This window comes from Ostrinia furnacalis, unplaced genomic scaffold (genome assembly GCF_004193835.3).
Source record: "Ostrinia furnacalis isolate ACB-3 unplaced genomic scaffold, ASM419383v2 OfSCF2841, whole genome shotgun sequence".
NCBI classification, from domain to species: Eukaryota; Metazoa; Arthropoda; class Insecta; order Lepidoptera; family Crambidae; genus Ostrinia; species Ostrinia furnacalis.
In genome coordinates this window covers 216009-236776 of record NW_021133080.1, presented here as the reverse complement: position 1 = coordinate 236776, position 20768 = coordinate 216009, and the positions used below count along the sequence as shown (strand labels likewise).

At 38.5% G+C, this 20768-nt stretch overlaps 1 protein-coding gene across 18 annotated transcripts in view; it reads left to right on the top strand.

Annotated features, from left to right (window-relative positions):
* The window catches only part of mtd (TLD domain-containing protein mustard), a 136234-nt gene that overhangs the window by 66655 nt on the left and 48811 nt on the right, over positions 1-20768 (top strand). For 10 of the 18 annotated variants that reach the window (XM_028309906.1, XM_028309902.1, XM_028309905.1 and 7 more), the window contains 7 exons: positions 145-207; positions 3258-3355; positions 5936-5997; positions 6192-6327; positions 10312-10401; positions 12709-12812; positions 14891-15087. In XM_028309906.1, the coding sequence (XP_028165707.1) occupies positions 145-207; positions 3258-3355; positions 5936-5997; positions 6192-6327; positions 10312-10401; positions 12709-12812; positions 14891-15087 (750 nt within the window). Of the gene's footprint in view, positions 1-144; positions 208-3257; positions 3356-5935; positions 5998-6191; positions 6328-7534; positions 7580-7622; positions 7716-9935; positions 10208-10311; positions 10402-12708; positions 12813-14890; positions 15088-20768 lie in introns of those variants that run through there. The other 8 variants (XM_028309918.1, XM_028309907.1, XM_028309904.1 and 5 more) reach the window with 4 other exon arrangements.

Sequence of the window (20768 nt, the reverse complement as noted above, 5' to 3'; positions counted from 1 at the left end):
TAACATAGTGTACTTAAAATCGCGGCACCTATCCCACTGGGGCATGTATCCTGGAATTACCCTACAATTCCGAAGAAAGTTGTCTGTGTTCACCTAGTTGTTTGCATGCGTTTGCGCTGTCTAGACTGTGGTTCTTGCATGCAGGTCTAGGCGCGCGTCGCAGCAGCTGTCGAGGAGCGCCGAGAGCATCGACCAGTCTTACAAGAGGTACGCTGTGTGCTTTTTACATCATTTTTTTTAAATTTATTTTGACTCCTCGAAGACTACAGACTTTTAGTCGGCTTCTTCTTTGTATGAGGAATCGGCCGATACTAAATCAATGTGCGCACTTCCATACATGTTGATACTGATTAACAGCCCCATCACTATCGGCCGACAAAAAGTCTAGTCCGCGGGGTGTGGTTCTGCTTCATCACACCTTTATTAAATTGTTCCGTTTGTAACTTTACTTGTTTTAAATCATTCTTATGTTTTGTGCACGTGAATAAAGCTGAGCTGAAGCAGATACCATTATGTTTTAGGTAAGCTTTTTGATTGCATTTCGATGTGTCACCTGCAAATTGTACACAAACTACAGAGGCATTGAATGAAATATCACAGAAGAGTATGCATCTGCATAACATTTTAATATCTGTTACATTTGTGACACGTCTACATCGCCACACGTTCTAGTTCTAAGGTAGCCGAAGCGCGTGTAGCAACGTTTGCCTTTTCAAACAACGCATATGAAAGACAATAACATCATTATATGGATGATCACGTATCACACTATTTTCCATTGCTCAGCCTTAATAAATCAATCCATTCATGTCTGGATTTGCATACCTATAAGTTCTGCAGAAGTCTGTGAAACATAATACCGTGTTGCGTCACGCTCTGTAGGTCTTCTGGTAGAATCGAATATACGCGTCAATAGAATTCATAATAAGTACTTGAACTAGATAGAGAGGTACCTACTAGTGTTTTAATCTTTCAGACGGCATCTTATCGAACACTTATTGTCATCATTTGCCAACCGCGTCGCGTGATCAAGACCTCCGCTACCATATTTCGCATTGCGTACCTATAATATTAAATCTGAATAACAATACACTCGATAACTACTCAATGTGATAGAACATAATTCGGATTTAAGAATCTTGATATTCAGATTACGTATCGTCTGTAACTTTATACCGCCGAGATAGCATATCTACAACATACATATAATACATAGTCATACTACTGTTGCTTCTGAAAAGAAAATAGCTTGGCCATGGCACGAAGAGAAAGTTCCTGTCATTTAACCGACGTAACTTTGCAAGTACGACAAAAATGTTTTAGTTCCGTCATCCATCACACGTGCATATTTTATGTTGGGCGAGTTCGGAATGTCGTTGTATGTCTTACAAGCTTCACATAACTCACGTTTCAAGGTCCACGAGAAAAGATTATGCAATTTATTCGGCCTACAAAGCAAAAGTTAAAAAGATAACTGTAACGAGGAAACCTCAAGTTCGGACAGATACTTTTTACCGATTAAAGGATAGGTACGTTTTATATCAAATTAAAAATTCGAGCTAATTTAGAAAGGATTGTTCTTTGATGGCTGATGTGATTCTTTCATATTCATTGCATTGAACAGTTCCCGGAGGCTATGAAAAAAGGGTAACTGAACCGATACGCTTGATAACCATTGACCCAATTGTGCAATCCCCTGTACTGTACCGCCTGTAACTACCCTTTGGCGATTTAACCGTCAGCCCTATAGGTGTCTCTCAAAGTCCCATTTTTAACTTTTCTTTCAGGTCAGATTTTTCAGAAAATGCTACACTATTTACATTTTGCGAGTCATTAGAAGAATCCAGTGTTATAATAATAGCAGAGAATAACAATGATCTTGCGATAAATTTCAGCATTCATTAGTAAATTTTGTGTTTCTGATGCCAAAATATTTGCAACTGCGCGTCGGGAAAAAGAGCAGTTTCGAAATACTCATTTTACCCCAGATATAAGTACACATTATTTACGTTTACGTGTATGGATCTGCACGTTTTGCTGAAAGTATGTTAATGTTTATTGGGAATTTTGCTTTTTTAATGAATATTAAACTCGTATTTATGTCGAAAATGTTCACTTGAGTAGATTAATTGCCCTGATTTAAGTCAATGTTGTTTGTTAATTGCTCTGTTGTTTTGTTTTTAGAGTTACATGTCTAGGAAATGATAATGCAAAAGAAAACAAAAAGAATAGACATATAAAAATCGGAGCAATACTAATACTGTATGTAATAAAAGTTTATCTGTTTGCAGACATATAAACTGGGGGTTAGTTAGGCCATTTTCCTGGGTAAAAAAAAAAAAAAAAAGGTAAACAATCTACGATAGGAATTTACTATAGGAACGTTTTCGTAGGATTTATTGAGATTATAAAAAGTTTTCAGAAGCTCCGTATTATCAAGATAACGTTATTAATCCATATCGTATATTTAACCTAAAATGCTCGGTTTCGGTTTGACACATTTACAGAATGTCTGTGCTTATAGCAAATCTTGCATAAAGGCCAAGTATTAGATAGACTATCCTGATATCGTATTCCCAAGCGACTTCTTCAAAGCACTCATCTACTGGAATTTCAAGCTTGACTCGTTTCGTAGCTATCCCTTGTGTAATCAATCCAGGATCAACTAGTATTAGCTTCCCGACTCTCCCATCGATCAGTTTCGCGTCGTTAGCAGTGGCTCCCGTAGTCCCAATCAATTCTGCACTGGCAGGAGTAGGAATGTCGCGGCGATCTATTTGTGTCAATCCTACAAAAGATATTCGGGACGATTCTTTTACGAATGGGCAATTATACGTACATTGACCCAGAACGTTCCGATATCTCCGCAGGTCGATACTCGATTCTGGACTGCTCTGGTGGAACGTGGAATGCTCCGGTATTATTTTCATGAGTTATCAATAATATTGATTACCTAATTTATGTAAATAATATCGCGGTGTTCTGTTGTGTAACTTTTTGCCTCTTTAGTTATAAAATACAAGATTTGATTTGACCACCAAAAATAATGTCCACAAAGAAATAATTTGGTGCCTATTGTTGTGCTCAAGTATTTTACTCGTTACCTGAAACAGTGTTACTAATGGGGTGACGAATGGGGAAAAACGTTTGCATTTTTACGAGGAAACCCCCATTTATCGTCGTCACCTCAGCTGTGATTCGATTGTCTTACATTTTAATTGTATCTGTATCTAAAATGTATGTTTTGCGTATTACAGGTCTAAAAGCCGCTCCGTGGACCATGGGTTCGCGGCGCCCTTCGACTTGGAGGCGCTGCGTTCCAAGGTCGAGGGGAGGTTCGACGCGGTACACAGAGGTGAGGACGCTTTCACAAGCACTGACTAAAGTACAGATTGTTGCAAAATAACCTGTATTGCAATGAGATAAGACGCCACTTTGTTTAGCTTGACGTGCTTTCGTCTGTACGCTACCCTTAGAAGGGTTTCTTCATGAATATTCTCAGTCTCACCTAAGTTGACGCAATGTTTATCTGCGACACATTCTTAGAATACTTTTTGAGATAATACCGAGAATACATTTACACGAGTTTTCTATTCAGTACCATGAAAAAAAAACTATTTGTAGGTCAAGTTTGACTTGCTTTGTGTTTAATAAATTCACACAGACATCCTAACTAGGGCTTCGTGTCTAGTGAAATATGATTCTGGCGAAATAAAGAAACAACCGTTTCTGCAAAAGTGGAAGTTAAAAGCTATTGAAACTACGTCCGTAGCCACGTATAAATCAAGCTTTTTGTTGGAAATGTGTAAACACAACGAGGGGCTTTCCTTAAAGCCCGCAACTCGAGTTCAAGGGGATTTTATATCCTCGACATGGGGTTTTGTTCTTTTCATAAATTCGCCAGCGAAAGTGAATCTGAAGGCCTCTTTCTTTGCTTATATCTTAAATTCTATGAAAGATTTTGATTGGGGTTTAAATACAAAATATAACCTAACCGACTCTTGTGCAAAAGTTTGCATAACAAAACAATGCATGCAAAAGGAAATGTCTCTTTACAATTCTTTCTGTAAAGAAAATATTATGCATTATCCTTGGTTGGTTGGTTACTTCCGGTCAGGGACATTTGCTTTGTTAATTTATAATATTTTAGTTTCAAATAATTCCATTATTTAGCTCTCCCATTTTCGCATTCAGTCTACAGCATAACTGGGAGTGGTTAAAATAAATTTGTTTTACGTTACTCTTACTAGATTATTTATGGAACAAGATAAACTAATATTGTTATACAACAATGAGTTTTTTGAGGACCCAATTCCAGTTTTTACGTAATCTCCAACTCAAACATCCAGATTTTGCGCGTCGAAGGGATTTATAGGAGTAGGATTTAATTCCAGATAAGTCTTAAGCAAACACTTCGATGGATTAAGACGCTGCTCGCCGTTATGGCTGGTTCCCTGGAACCCTCGGGATCTGTTGCTGGATAAACACCGAGTTATAAAACGCCATCCAACTGATGCTCAAAGTAATTAATGCCAGAATTCAGTTAAAACTCCCGTGTTTATTTACCGGCTGCGCAGCTTACGGGATCTACTTGTGATTGCGGTTTAATGCGACCAAGATTTATTGCCGCGCTTCAGATATTAAATTATACATAGACCTGCCGCGGGATGATTTCATTTGAACGTTTAAATCTGTGTACCGGATATTTTAAGTGTCATTTAAAATTTAACTATCACATCTAACCTTAATTTAGTGGCTAAATATTTTTTCTACTAATATTTATTTTCTTAACGTGGGATAGGTACCTACCAAAACACGTGTCGTAAAACCTTGAATGTGTTTTTAGAAAAATGTGATGTGATGACGTTCATATAGGCAAGTGTAATAGATTTATGACCTCGCTGACTTAAACACGTTGTTATGGTTCTGTAAAGATAAAAAAATGGAACCCATTACTATAAGATCACATTACATGTCTGGCTGAACGTGGGTCACAGACAATTTTCTCAGAAACAAGTTGAATAGACTTGAAGTTCAAAGTCTTGAAACATACGAGTACATAGATGTAGTTTGGTGACCCAAAGGAGGAAAATGTAAATGGTTTTGTAAATAAAAAAAAACCTTGAAATTGAACTCTAACCCATCTATTACTTGCAATCGGCATGTTTTTTTTCTATAAAGACAAGTTTTCTGTTTTCCTAGTGATCAATAACTACATTGAACCTGATAAATAGAAAGATAAATGGACTCCTGCAATCTTAAAGCAGTCAATCAATTTTCACATTATAGCTTTCAAAGAAATTACCGATCTATAAATAAAGTTACAGCACATTTAGAGATAAGGTGTGGGCATATGCGCAGAAGTTTTATGATATTGTCGGTTGGACGTAAACTTGACCCGCGCGTAGATGGAGAAATGACCTGGATACCCTTATATGGATAGACGCAGGTGCCAGAAAGGAATGCACGAGCGCATTCCATGCCAGATTTGATTGGCATGTGATTAGCTGTCATTTATTAAAATGTTTTAATGATCATTTATTAAAATGTTTTAATGATATTATTATTGTAATTTGATTCTTAAAAAGGTTTAATTAATTAACCTTTGTTTCTTTTTTGACAAAGATTTTGGACTTCTTGATTTGTGTTACTTATTTATAACGTACTATGATTATTATGATGTCCGTATTAAAAGAAAGGGTTGTTTTTATAACTCGTGATATGGATAAAATAATTATGATCTGATCGATTTATTAATATTCGCGAGAATAATTCATAACAGAAGCAATCATATCTTCCTGAAAAAATATTACGAGCAAATTCACAGTACAGCAAATAAACAGAAACTCGAACATGTAGGCATTCCACGTATAACGATAATATTATTATTGCTTTAAATTTAAATATTTACTGATAATATTTATTTTGTTCACAGATGAGGACGAACAAATTAAAAGACTACCCCCTCCACCCCCTATCAAGACTATGACTTATACGGTAAGTAAAGAAAAGACGCAAAACAAAAACTATTTACTATTAATTATTCAAAAGTAAAAAACTTCCACTGCATACCGTTGTTATCGAAAGTATGTTAATTACGGGCAGCTGTTTGGAATAGGATACATATTTTATGTTAAGTACCTGCTGCGTTTATGTATTATTCGTACTGACGTTGTTTTGTTTTCGCCTAGGTCCGTGACCGTGACACGCTGACCTCGCTGGCTGCGCGCTTTGACACCACCCCCTCTGAGCTAACCAAGCTGAACAGGCTGGCTACGCAGTTCATCTTCCCGGGGCAGACGCTGCTGGTGCCTGACAAGAGGAAAGGTAGGCGTTTAGTATAATGTGCTAAGTATAGGACATAGGGGTGGTGTCAAACCACCCCCTCTGAGCTAACCAAGCTGAACAGGCTGGATACGCAGTTCATCTTCCCGGGGCAGACGGTCGGCGGATGACATTTCGCGCTTTGACTATTTACGTGATTTGACGGAAGAGCTGTGTTACGAACAAGCAAAGCCCGCATTGATCATCGGAGTTGACAACTGGCACTTGAGTGTTCCGCTCGCAGTACGTCACGGTTCTAGGTGTCAGCCGGTTGCCACTCGTACGCCTTTGGGTTGGGTTCTGTATGGATTCTCTTCCAGTAAAACAAAACCGGTTGAATTTGTTAACCATTGCAATTTTGACGAAAGCGAATCCGTGGAGACACTGATAAAAGAAAATTACAAGCTAGACTCAATTGGAATTGAGAAAAAAGATTATCGTACTAAAAGTCAGGCTCGCGCTTTGGACATTTTGGAAAATACAACTCGGCGTCTTCCCGGAGGTCGCTTTGAAACTGGTCTTTTGTGGCGAGATGACTTAAAAGATGTACCAAATAATTTTGAGATAGCCTTGTCGCGTTTTAAGAGCCTGGAACGGAAATTTCAAAAAGAACCCGAGTTCGCAGAAGCTTACCGTCTGAATATGCAGGCTACTATAGATAAAGGTTACGCGGAAATTTGTACTAAGCCGCCAAGCGGCATCACTTGGTATTTGCCTCATTTCGGAGTCTTTCACCCCCAGAAGCGTAAGTTAAGGATTGTTCACGATGCTGCAGCTAAGTTTCTGGGAATAAGCTTTAACTCTATGCTTCTGTCAGGTCCTGACTTGCTTCAAAATTTAGTCGCGATTCTAATGCGTTTTAGAGAAGGCTGCGTAGCGTTAAACGCGGATATCCGGGAAATGTTCCCTCAGATAAAAATTCGAGAAAACGATCGCGACGCGCAGCGCTTCTTGTGGCGCAGCGACCCTTCTTCACCAATCGAAGTATATAGAATGTCCTCAATGATTTTTGGGGCCACTTCCAGTCCGTGCACTGCACTGTATTTAAAAAATAAAAATGCACTTGATCATCAGCACCTGTATCCTGATGCTGCACAAGCCATTGTAAATAATCATTATATGGATGACTATTTGGGAAGCCTGGACGACGTCGACGGCGCCGCTCGTCTGGCAGCCGATATAGTGAAGGTACATAGCTTAGCTGGCTTTNTCATCTTCCCGGGGCAGACGCTGCTGGTGCCTGACAAGAGGAAAGGTAGGCGTTTAGTATAATGTGCTAAGTATAGGACATAGCTTTGACACCACCCCCTCTGAGCTAACCAAGCTGAACAGGCTGGCTACGCAGTTCATCTTCCCGGGGCAGACGTTGCTGGTGCCTGACAAGAGGAAAGGTAGGCGTTTACTAGGTAATGATTTTTGTTTTCGTCGGGAAATGCTTCGCACATACTCATTGTCGATGGTGGCGGTCAGTGAGCCAGAAGAAGAAGGGTAGGGGCCGGTAGGGCCTACCCACTAAAACTCAACGGCTAATGACACGGAGCCGTGAGTTATTGTCCTAAAATTGGTCGTCCGCTAAACGGCGCACTAAACACTGAGGCTGGTTTTGGTGTCACGCGGACCGTCAGTGCGGATCGCTCCGCACAGACGATCTGTGTGAACTGCTAGGGAGCGAGCGGTTCCTGCGGACCGCATTACTCTAAAACGCTAATACGCTGGTGCGCCCTGGACGATGGTGAATTGGTGACGGATCACAGAGGCGTCAGCCGAGACTAACATAGAGGCCAGGCTAGAGCCAATCCGAGCAGGTTGAATACAATCCTCTCTGAATTAACCAAGCTGAACAGAGCAATACATATATCAGTTAGCCTGTAGTCAGCTGGCTGATGCCCGATAAGAAGCAAGTATAAGACGTTTATGACCAGTGTCACATTTGTCTTGTGCTGGCTTGCTGACTAGTTTCTCCCATGCGCATTGTCGATACCTCAGTGGTGCCGCCGAATTCACACCATAATCTGTGGTAGCTGCTGCTCTTTATAATACACGTTCGGGACTGTTGGGGTTCAAATCCCACCGGACTTCGGATATTGTATGCTCGTGTATTAACTGGCGTTCTACATAGTCCAGTTTAATTTTTTCAATACAAGTACGAATATAATTTAAATAGCGTTTCCTTTATTGACTAATTCCGCAAATCACGTGAGTGCTTTGTTAAGCTGTTTCACATTTCACGCAAAGATTTGTACAATAATGTCCAACAAAAACAAAGTTAATTTTTAACCGTGGAAATCGTTTATTTATGTTATTGAATAACGTTGTTTGTTCGTAATATTATACACTCGTGTTCAGTTTGATATCGAGATTGGATTTCAGTTTTGTTGTGAGATTAAACTCCTGAAAGTAGAGTAACGTGCGGTGGGCAGTACATCAGATTACATTTTTATTGTAAAATAGCATCTATTATAATAGCACAAGATGCTCTTGATGTGCCGTCGTCTGTACAATATTTTAGATTTTCAATCGTTGCACTCCGTGAGATAAGTTTGTACACCGTACTTCAAGTTGTGGTGAATGACCGACTTGCGTGCCACTTCATAACAGCATTTACGGCGTTTCTTTTTAAAAGCTCCAGTTTTCATTTCAGGCATCCATTAAAAGTACGATGGCATTAACCATCGACTTCAATTTTAAACCATAACCAGTTTTGTAAAACTGTATTATCTAGACGCTGTAAAATGTCTGTGTTACGACTGTATGGTGCCGCGGTTTAATAAAGTTACTAAGAATATTTGCTCTCTTTGAATTTCATGTAACCTTATATTGTAGACAACTTCTTAACTTAATCCATTTCAGCTGCATGCATATTACATGCTTACCTATATTGCGAATAAGAATGTTGATGCGTTTTCATATTATCTGATTTTATGTTTTCTTTAAGACATTATTATTGGATCTAAAATTGAGATGTCACGTTTATGACCAAAAAGAACTACAACAAAACTGTCAGTAAATCAAATATGAATGAACCGTGACGGATTGTTCGACGAGAAAACCAGTTTTACGAAACCTGGCCTTCGCGGCAGACAGCTGTTTACCAACTAGGGACAAATTAATAGTTCCTGCTTTCTTAGTTGCCCCATGCTGTTGTTAATTACAATAAATAAGCAATACGTATTGTATTTTTAATGATCAGGCCTTTCAATATGACTGAAATAGAAGGTAGAACCGCAGTAGGTTGCTGTTTGCAATGGACATAAGTAATTCATGATGATTTCTTAAAAAAAAACTTACATATAAATTAAAAAAGTAATAAATATACATCACTCAGATGAATGTGTGAGCTGCTACTTAATCGCGCATAAAGTTTTTAAAGACAGGAAAAAATAATTAACATTCATTTAATTGATTAGTAGGTTAAATATTAATAATCATCAACAAATTCGTGGAATGGCAGCGTGGTGCATGCTCGATGCACTCGGCGCGCGATGCAGCATTGTCCGGGCTTAAAACAAAACAATAACACTCAACCTTGGTGTTATTCGTTCGCGCGTGACGTAGATGGAACAAATTTTTCTCGTATTTGCACCGCAAACAGCGGTTACACCACTCGTGGCGCGATAGGCAGACGTAGCCGCGCCAGCGCCACGGCACCACGCGTTCAAATTTATTCTATTTTAAACCGCTACCAAACTGCATTCCCGTACGACAACGCCGACCCGATTGTTTTAATTGCACGAATCAATCCAGACTCGGTGAGCCCAGAGGCGCCAGACTAGCCGAGATATGGATTCGCTTTATCGTACGCGATAAGTGCCGATAGAATGGACCTTGTATCACTTCACTTCAAGAATGTTCAGTTTTGAATTCCTGAAGCGCTGGTATCACGGTGCGTTTTCGCTGTTTTCCACTAATTTTAATTCGCGGATCGCGTGACTTGTGGCGTGTTGTAAATAGCAACAGATTGTTCATGGTGTTATTATGGTTTCGCAGATGGAGATAAAGACTCGGATGGGCCGTCTGAGAGCGGCGACAACACATCTGAATCAACACAGGCTACGAGCGAGCCGGCACAGGAAAAAGGTATCGTAATATTATGTATCTAAAATAGTTTCCTACTAAATCATTGCTCTGACGCAAAGATTTCGTTCTTGGGATATTTATATACAGCAAAAAATAATAGATTTGCATAAAACAAAACTTTCAACCTCAAAGTCAGACAGCCAAACTCGTATGTACCTACATTGTAACAAATCATTATTTTTTATTACGTCGATAAAAGGCACAGCTTCGTGTTGGCTTTTACTGTTTCCGATGTCATTATACCACCTCTACGTACATTATTAAAATAATAGGATAACGATATAAACTCGACATTGTTTGCAGTATTTTTTAACAATAAAACAGCACTAGGTAAACGTATGATTAGGATCAACGTCAATGAAAGGCTAACCTTTTGAAATTGCACAATAACTCGTTATCAGATTAAGGCTAGGAACATTTTACTGGCGTAAGTGCGCCGTAAGTGAGTTTACGTCAGTCTTTTTGGAAACCCCACTGTGCATGTGCAGGATAATGTAAATTCTACAGCACATCAGACTACATTTTTGTTGAAAAGTCGCTCTTATCACAACCACACAAGACCCCAGAGTGTTAAGCTTGTACAGCTAAACAATTTTTGATCATGCAACCGTAAATACCCTGCAGTAATGTAAGAAAAACTGTTAGCGGCATGCGAATTGCAAATTATGGCTTTATAAACCCAAAGATTATAATCAATACGAACTTCGAGTGGTAATTGCGCTCATTACGACGTCTGCGTTCGAACACGGCTAATGGTTATCGTCTACATCTCATGACTCAAGTTTATTTATTTTGATACGAGCAAACATGTAAACAAACAGTCGCCAATCGTTTGAGATACACTCTATTTGTAGAAAGTGATTCAATTGCTATGAACACAATCAATTTATAATGTTAGTAAATGAATGTGTCGCCATTAGAGAAACATACTCTATAGGTAAAATATTTTTGACGTTATTGTTTTTTCCTGTTTTCTTTTGTCATGTATTAATTCAGATTAAATATTCCGTGCGTTTACATTGTGAGAGTCACTGACTCTACAACTAGCTCGGATAAATTACTTTACTAATGATACATATTTTTTATATAAAATCTTTGAAAATATCGCGTTAAGACGATCTTTTTCGCGTTTAGAAATTGGCAGCATTATTAATAAATAAATAAATAAATATCCTTGGACATTTTACACTGCGCCGCTAGCCCCAAACTAAGCAAAGCTTGTACTATGGGTACTAGACAACGGATATAAACATACTTAAATACTTTTTTTTTTTTTGTAAATACATATTATACATAGAAAACACCCAGTCTAATACAAACAAATATGTTCATGCACACAAATGTTTGTACTGTGCGGGAATCGAACCCGCAACCTCCGGAATAGTAGTCCGATTCGAACCACTACACCAAACGGCCGATTATTGTAATCTATCTGTCAATTTGATATTTTATCAACGCTAATTAACACTTTAACTGGATTTAAATGGAAATACATAATTATGTCAATCATCCACATGTATTTTATTTTATTTTATTTTATTTTTTTAACAATGTTTCAACAGCATTTAATGGTACATAAATGTGCAGGAAGATACAACTTGAACATAACGCAGTAAACGCATAGTTTAAATACTTTATAATCTATTGTAAGATTGGATGTAAACATTGCAATGGTGAAGACACTTGAATTTATTAGCTCAAATGCTCCAAATGACGTCAGCCGTACGGATATTGAGTTGAAGAGAAAATTACGCTCTACAAAGCCACTTCGAAGCATCCAGTTGGTTATGCAATACAATGGGAATGATGCATTCGTCGTGTTCACTTGTCAACACTGATATAGATATGATACGTGTTATTTATTACATATTTCTTGGATTTCTATTAGCCACAGTATAGTAGCAATCTAAGAAAAAGGCTTTTATAATTCATTCAATAGACCAAAATCGCAAAAGTGCCGAAGACAAAAAAAATCATTAGATTTCGAAAATTGCAAAAAGGATTTTTCATTTCTATCTTCACAGTATAAAACAAAGTCGCTCTCGATGTCTGCGCGCTTAGATCTTTTAAACTACACAACAGATTTTAATGCGGTTTTCAGCAATAAATAAAGTGTTTCAAGAGGAAAGTTTAGTGTATAATACATGCCCTACCATACATTATAATACCCTGCGAAGACGGGGCGGGACGCTAGTTGTGTTACTATAAAAACGATTTCTTTCTAGACCCTATCTAAAACTTTATTGTGCCCATGAAGAAATATTGTAAGTATGCGATTTATATTAAAGTATGTGTGAACATTTACAGAGATCCTGGACAGCCTTCGGCCGGTGTCACCCGAAGCCCCGACTAGTAGCAGCGCCCCCCAGCGGTTCCTTAAGATCAACGTGCGACACATCACTGATGGACAGGTGGGCTCACTTGTTTGTTTATTTCAAAACTTATTAACCAAAAAGTAAGGTTCAGCAGAAATTAGTGTAAGCGGTACATAAAGTTATACCTTTTGTGTTTTTCAAATGCTGAATGAACTGGCTCTTGAGGGTGCAATGTATATTAGAAAGAGGTTTTCTAGAGGTTGCTCATTTACTTGTGGTTTGTTGAAAGTCTTGTATGAAATTGGAAGTAATGGCATAATGACATACTAGAAACGATAGGTATCTTAACTTTTAATTACAGTTTCTTTACATGCCTGTACAACATCGATTACGTCAATGAATACCTACTAAAAGTATCTAATGATTTCGTATTCATTACCTGTATAGTAGCTGCATACTTAAATACATTTTTATCGTCTTTGTTCTACTTTCCAACTTAGTACTCTTAATTAAAGTTACAGTTTGTAATTTTGTCTACATTGGTAGGTTTTGTTTTTTATCTTCGGGTGTTATTATCACCAAAGTCATCCTTAAGACTTTAATCCAGCTTTATATTGTGTATCTACTGGTTTTTGTACAGAAATTAAACGTATACGATTGCGCTGACTTATAAGACCAGTATACACAGCTGTTTGTAAGCCATTCATGCATGACCGCAAAATTGTGTTTTTCATAGGAAGTTGTGAGCAAAGACAAAGCCTTGTTAACCTTGCGAACAAAGTGTGTAAATGACAATATTGTGAAATATAATTTATCGTTTCTTTGCATATTACATTCAAAACAATCGGTTTATTCAATAGACTATTAAATAAAGAGAATTTACTTAGCTTATAAGAATAAAAAAATTGTTTGAGACTGGTCGGTATAATAGAAATGCGCACGTTATGTAGCTGTCCTACATTACGTATCAATATGACTTCATATCTCCGTTCATGGCCTCGTTTCGGCAAATGTTACCTAGGCTGCAACTAGTGACTGCAATAGGTTTGATGGATACCTAAGTAAACTCCGACAAACGTTACCTACCTCGACATTACGACAAAGGCGAATATCCTTTGTCTGAGTAGTATAGTGACGAAGTAAAGTCATGTCGATATTCAGAAGTGTCGAAGTAACGTTTGTCGGAGTTTACTTAGGTAGCCATGTTAGATCAATTGCCATTGGTCATCATTATCATAAACCTATATATAGCCTGACCAGGAACATAAAAACCCTGGCATAGAGGCGCGTCAATCGCATTTGATAGTGCAACACTGAGTACAGTCGTACCTGTGTTAAATTAATAGGCTAACTTTATGTATCAGGATTCAGGATTACGGGCTAATTTGATATTTTCATAAATTAACCAAAAAATATTATTATAGGTAACCTGGTTTAAATAAATTAAATGAAACCATCAATCGAGCTAGTAGGATTTATTTTATTATTCATCAATAATCAAATTCAGAACTTGAATATTCAACTGCAATGTTTGGTCATGAACGCTTCAAACTCGACTCGGTATCTTTCCCAATTTCATAAAATTCAACACTTAGAAAGTGACAGAAAATTTTAAAATAGGTAGTTGAAACAAACCACAGCTAATTTTCATAGTGGACTGTACTATACGATAAACATGTCAGTCAATTTGACAACCTTTGTCGGAAACATTATTCAATGAAAATATTATCCGAACCCTTAGTATTTCTCTTCGACAAATACTTTAACACATTGTGAACCACTTTTCTTTCACGACTATAAAAAGATTTTAGCAATTTAATTCACAAAATCAATTGCGCACATTTAAAATAAAGTTTGTTTACACTTTGACAGCAATAGACTGACATGCAAGGTGACATGTCAATGAAGTTTTCAGTTACTGTTGCCATTAAAAGAAATTAGTACCATTAGTTTTCCGCAACATGGCGAGGGTTTTTATGTTCCTGGTCAGGCTATAATAGCGGTCTACTGTTTGAGGCTTCTTCCCACAATATACATCATTTAACCCTGTCTTGTCTTCGGGCTACAAACTACCCTTTCACAAAGTCCTATTATTATTCATTGATCATAATTTACAGTATTTTGGATGTTTCTTTCAAAATAAATATTTATATAACAAAACGTATCATTTACAGGGCGTGGTATCCGGAGTGCTGCTCGTAACACCTAACGCAGTCATGTTCGATCCCAACGTATCTGATACGCTGGTGATGGAACATGGACCGGAGTCGTATGGCGTCATCGCGCCCATGGAGTACGTCGTCAACGCCGCCATCTTCTACGACATCGCGCATATGCGCACGCATGGGCCCGACCACCACAACGCGCACAAGTGAGTGTCGACTCTATGTCATATGTGATAGAGGCTGTATTCCTATGACCTGCACGTGTCGGGCACGTTCGTGATGGAGCACGGGCCGGACCACCACAGCGCGCACAAGTGAGTTTCACCTCTATGTCTTGTGTGGTAGAGGCTATATCCGTATACACCCAAACGTACTGCCGCACAATTTATAAACGCAGTAAGTACCACTTACTGCATTTATGATTGTTTTGAATATTCTGAATCCTGACATCGCGATCTATAAGAATCAAAGACCCGTTTTTTTCTATCTATCTTAGAACGGAAGATACATATTATCATAAATGCAGTAAAGAGCATATTTTAGGCTTCTTCACATACTATGTTAGCAGTAAGAGCACATAATAACTTAATATTACGTGAATACTCGCGCTTACTTAATTTGCTACACAGTAATAGTGCAGTATGTGCCAATTACATCATTCTTATTATGTTTCTACAATTGTTAAGTTCACCTTGCACATAGTATATGTGCAGTAATTCCACTTAAACACACACTGATATTATGTTTCCATAGGAAAAACAGATGACTCNAAGTGGTACTTACTGCGTTTATAAATTGTGCGGCAGAAATGTGTCATAGTATGACCTAAATATTACAATACATAAGATCCCGCAGTGTTTTTTAACCTGCTAACGTGCTGGTTAGAAGCGGAATTCCGAAGTAATAGTAAAGGACCAATTTATATTTAAATTGTAGTGTTCATTTGCATTTAATTTCCCTTAAATGCGATTTGAATACTTGTAAAGTATCCTTATTGCACGTGGCGATTGACGTAGATAGGCATAAATTTGCGTTATGCCATTAAAACTCGTAATAAAATATACAATAGCATATTCTACAACAAACTACCCGTGTAAATATGTTTATGCAGTTAGTTCTGCTAAGTTATAACGGATTTTGATACGGTATTCACTGTCATGTAATTTCTTCCGGATGATTTAACATACATGCATATTTAGAGACATCTGATAAACCGAGCGAAGCGGGATACTGAACGTAGTTTACCTATAAAACCTGTAACTTCATGAGTACTTTAATCAAATGACAAACAGATGCTGCTGTCTTAATTCCCGAACTCTATAATCCGGCCCAGATTCAAGGCGAGAGGGAATAAGCACTTAGGGTATGTAATATGTATGTATTGTACAATTCTGACTTAGTGTACATCACACTTAACATCAGTGCGATTATGGTCAAATAACTGTCATAAAAAAACAATGCTATGCAATGCTATAATGATGTCATGTAACTGGTCTGATGATAGAGCTGGAAGGTGGCCATAGGAACTTTGGCGAAACCACGAAACCCTCCCTGTCGAGTTGGGCTCGTTTGATTTGTCTTCATAAGTACCTACTCGTCTTGGAGGAGTATTCAGGGTTTATTTATTTATTTAGGAAAACCAGGGTTTTACATTTTATGAAGCTAAGCTTGAAAAGGGTTTTTAAATATTTATTTACTTATTATTATGTTTTAGCCTGTGGTCTCTTATAAACTCTATAGTAGAGGTGGGCGCCACGCCGCCGCCGCCGACGACCAGCTGTCGGCGCGCCGATACTGATACTGTACCAACTATTTGCAATTTATTCCTCTCCTATACTGTACTCATTTGTGTTTCGAATGCAGGAGAACTATTTTTTTATTGAGTTGAGCGGCTATTCTAGTTTTATAAAGTCCTAGTATCACTGCGACCGGTACCGATTTAATGTGATCGCCGCTATTTTCCTTACAGTTCGTCTCCGAGTCCTGCATCCATTAGGAATTGCAGTATCTTTTGGGGGGCGATATGTATTACATCCTGTGGGCTTAGGATGTGTTTGCCCAGGTGTAAGCTCCGCTTGCGCATCAAAGGTCCGCAGCCGTGAGAATGTGTAGTGGCGTTTCATCTGCCTCTTGATACATCCTACGCGTTCTTGATTCGGACAGTCCCATAGTGGACAAGTGCTTGTTTAAGCTGCAGTGTCCAGTGAGGGCTCGAACTAAGATGCGCATTTTGGTCCTACTCAGTCCTATGATCTGCTTAGAACATTTTCGGTCATAGGCTTTTATGAGAGCTTCGGAATGAATGCGTGTCTGACCATGCCTTAACCCTTACACGCTTATAACTAATCCAAACTATAAAATTATTTTTTCTTTAGTCATATCTATTTATTTTAGTCTAATTTAACATAAAAGTAGTACAGAAAATATATGTGCTATGTATTTCAGTGTTTTTCAGTAGGGGACACATATGTCCCTATATGCGTTAAGGTATACATTGCCTCATATATTGGAAATAAAATACTTCGACGCTTTTGTTGCAAAATAAATACAAACCACACTATAAATACAAATGAAATTTAATCAATAAGCATAATATTAATATTTATAATAAGAAATTTAAAATAGATAGCGTCTTATCTTACGTATTTTTATGTTTGATCCTCATCTCATCATAGACCTTTTTCTTGAAGTTAGACCTACCTAACTTGACTGTTGTTGTCCAAAAACAACTTTGAGTGTAGAGTCCAAACCTTCAAAGGAGTGCTGTAACACGATATTTGACATGTTTTTTTCGTCTTGTCCATATTTATTTTGAATCCCATTTATTGGGAGCCTCTACTGAGGCCATAAAGCATTGATTCTAGGTCTTCCAAGGTCTCAGCCGTGACTATAATCGTTGAATCTTACTTGGGGGGATAACATCCGAGAAGCTTCGCGACATCTTCTTATCAAAAATACCACGATGTCTCACGACCTTTGATAGAAAGACTTTGACCAATGTGTGTTGGCTGTGATGGCGCACGGAACGGAGACGTGTTCCTTCACTATGGGCCTCATGAGAAGGCTCAAAGTCACCCAAAGTCTGATGAGGAGATCCGCAGGAGAGCCAAAGTAACAGACATAGCCCGCAGAATTGTCAAACTTTCGCGGCAGTGGGTAGGGCACATAGCTCGCAGAAGTGAGCGTAGAAAATTTCTCAAGTGGCGCCCACATAAAGGAAGACGCAGTGTGGCAGGCCTCATGTTCCTGTGCTTCTCGTATACATTTATGTATACGCGCAGCACAGAAACAATCGTTGTGGAAGTCCTCAGGGGAGGCCTCTGTCCAGCACTAGACGCCCTTTTATTCAGGAGGAAATCATCCTCATTGTCACTATCATCAGTCATCATGACTTCCAAAATTTCGTCTTTCCTGAGCGAATTTTTTTATGTCGATTTGAAGACAAATGATTTACAAAAAATGTATGAATATTATAATAAACATCGATATAAACATACAAATTATAACAACGCAAACAATATCCCTAGTAAGAACCAAGTTTCCCTTGACGCATATAGGGACACCTGTGTCCCAATTAGATTTTTACCTATTATTCCTAACTTGTACGAAGATAAATGAAAATATGCAATAAAACGATAATTATACTTACCATTGAATGTAAAATTGGAATAAACACAGTAGCAGAAAGCCGATAAGTAATCTATATATATAAAAATGAAACCCGTTTCGCGTTGTCACGGCATCACGTGTGAACGGCTGAACCGATTTCGATAATTCTTTTTTTTAAATGTTTGTGAAAGTCCAAGGATGGTTCTTACGGAAAAAAATATTAAGAAAATCTCTACGCTAAGGCGGTACGAAGTTCGCCGGGTCAGCTAGTAAAAAAATAATATTCAATTTTGACGTCTAACGAATCTTTTTTTCACATGTTGTGCCAGTACTTTTTTACACATGTAATCGAGTTTTTTATTATTTCTAGCGCATAATCATAAAAGGTAATAATAAAATTTAAGAATATTAAACTACAAATGGTTGAACTTAACCAGTATTACTGTAAATCGTGAAAACTATGTGGGGACAAATGTGTCCCATATGCGTGAAAGGGTTAAAGGATTTGTTTAAATAGATGTTCTCCAGGGTCATTCGAGCGAGACTTTTGGGAATGCCACAAAAGGGTTCTGGACCATATTGTGTTCCCTCCGCTCCCGCTCTGGCCAGTTTGTCGGTATTTTCATTGTCACGATTCCCGCATGACCTGGAACCCATCTCAACGTTACTCTGTTACGTTCTCTTAGGGTATTCAGTCGACTCATGCAGTTTTCTACCAACTTTGAGGTGATTAAGTTGGAGTTTAAGGCCATCAGCGCGGCCTGTCTGTCTGAGTTAATGTAAATTATGTGGTTGGCATAATTTTTTCGCAGGTTAGCTTCCGCACATTCAATAATGTCGTAGACTTCTGCCTGAAAGATAGAGGCAAATTTACCCAGGCTTTGAGATAGCCTAAGCTTCCGCTGCTCTCCATACACGCAAAAGCCTACGTTAGGGCCCATTTTTGACCCATCAGTAAACCATAGAAGAACTAACTATAATATTTATTCTTTAATGCCATATAGATTGGTACACAAGCCGAACTTAATACCGTTAATATAGTAATAAATTGATTGAATAACTTAATACTAACTATATTAACAGCTTATTACATTATTCAAGTTGCTGCTTGGTCTAGTAAATAATTGATCGCGAGAGGTGCCGGTCCCTCTTGCTGTCAAGAAAAAAATCCTCGCGTTCGTCTGGCAGACAATTCACACTATTGGACTATACTTTAAGCGAATCACTCGCACAGAGATTGGCAAATATGTCTCGGAATACAAATGGGAACCACAACCTCTGGAAGGCAACAAAGTACCTCCCTCAAAGTGTTCTCCGCTTATTAGGTCCGATAATACATGAGTGCGAACTGACAAGAAAAATCTCAAACCTTTACTACATGACAAACCGGTTTATTTAAACCCATTGACACGGATAATATAATCCAAAAAATCCACAATTCAATAAAAAAAATAAGATTAAGCATTGGACTTGATCAGAGACTTGCAGCTATGCCTGCCTTTGATTCCTACTGATGATGATGATGCATCCGACCGATTTCGGTCATGGTGACCACTTCGACTAAGCTGTCTTAGCGGCGCTGGTGCGCCCGAAGATGGCTTACCTAGCCGATCTTCGCGGCAAACTTCTCGCACATTGAAAGTTATTACCCGCCGCCAACATTATTATAGTGCATGGCGGCAGATGGACGGGATTTACATCATCGCGTTTTGCATCGAGTTCAGTTGTGCGCTGCTCCTTGAATTCGACTCGCCTCTACACAACACAATCTCCCGCCATTCTAGGTGCTGTGCTGCCAAACCTTTCCATTGTGATTTGAGAGGGCCCATTTTGCATCTTTTCGTATGCTGCTTCTGGACATCTTTGTACTTAGTTATTTAATTTTTAGCGTTAAGAGTCGCATCTCTTTTTATTAGATTACTTTAGATTTAGCGGAAGGTCGTGGGTTCAATTCCCGCCTTAGGCAGTTCGATTTTTTCAAGTTATTTATAATTTTCAAATATTTGTACTTGACTATCTGAGGAGTTGACCGACATGTTTCCGCTTACCCTGCTCAAGTTAAAAGTAGAAGATTGATTCCTACTACGCTAATTGAGGACGAAAAACGCAGGAGGACAAAGTGACAGATATAGCCCACAGAATCGCTAAAATCAAGTGGCAATGGCGGGGCACATATCTCGTAGAGCTGATGGCCGCTGGGGCAGTAAAGTTCTTGAGTGGCGACCACGAGCCGGAAGACGTATCGTGGGCAGGCCTCTCACTAGGTGTACCGACGATT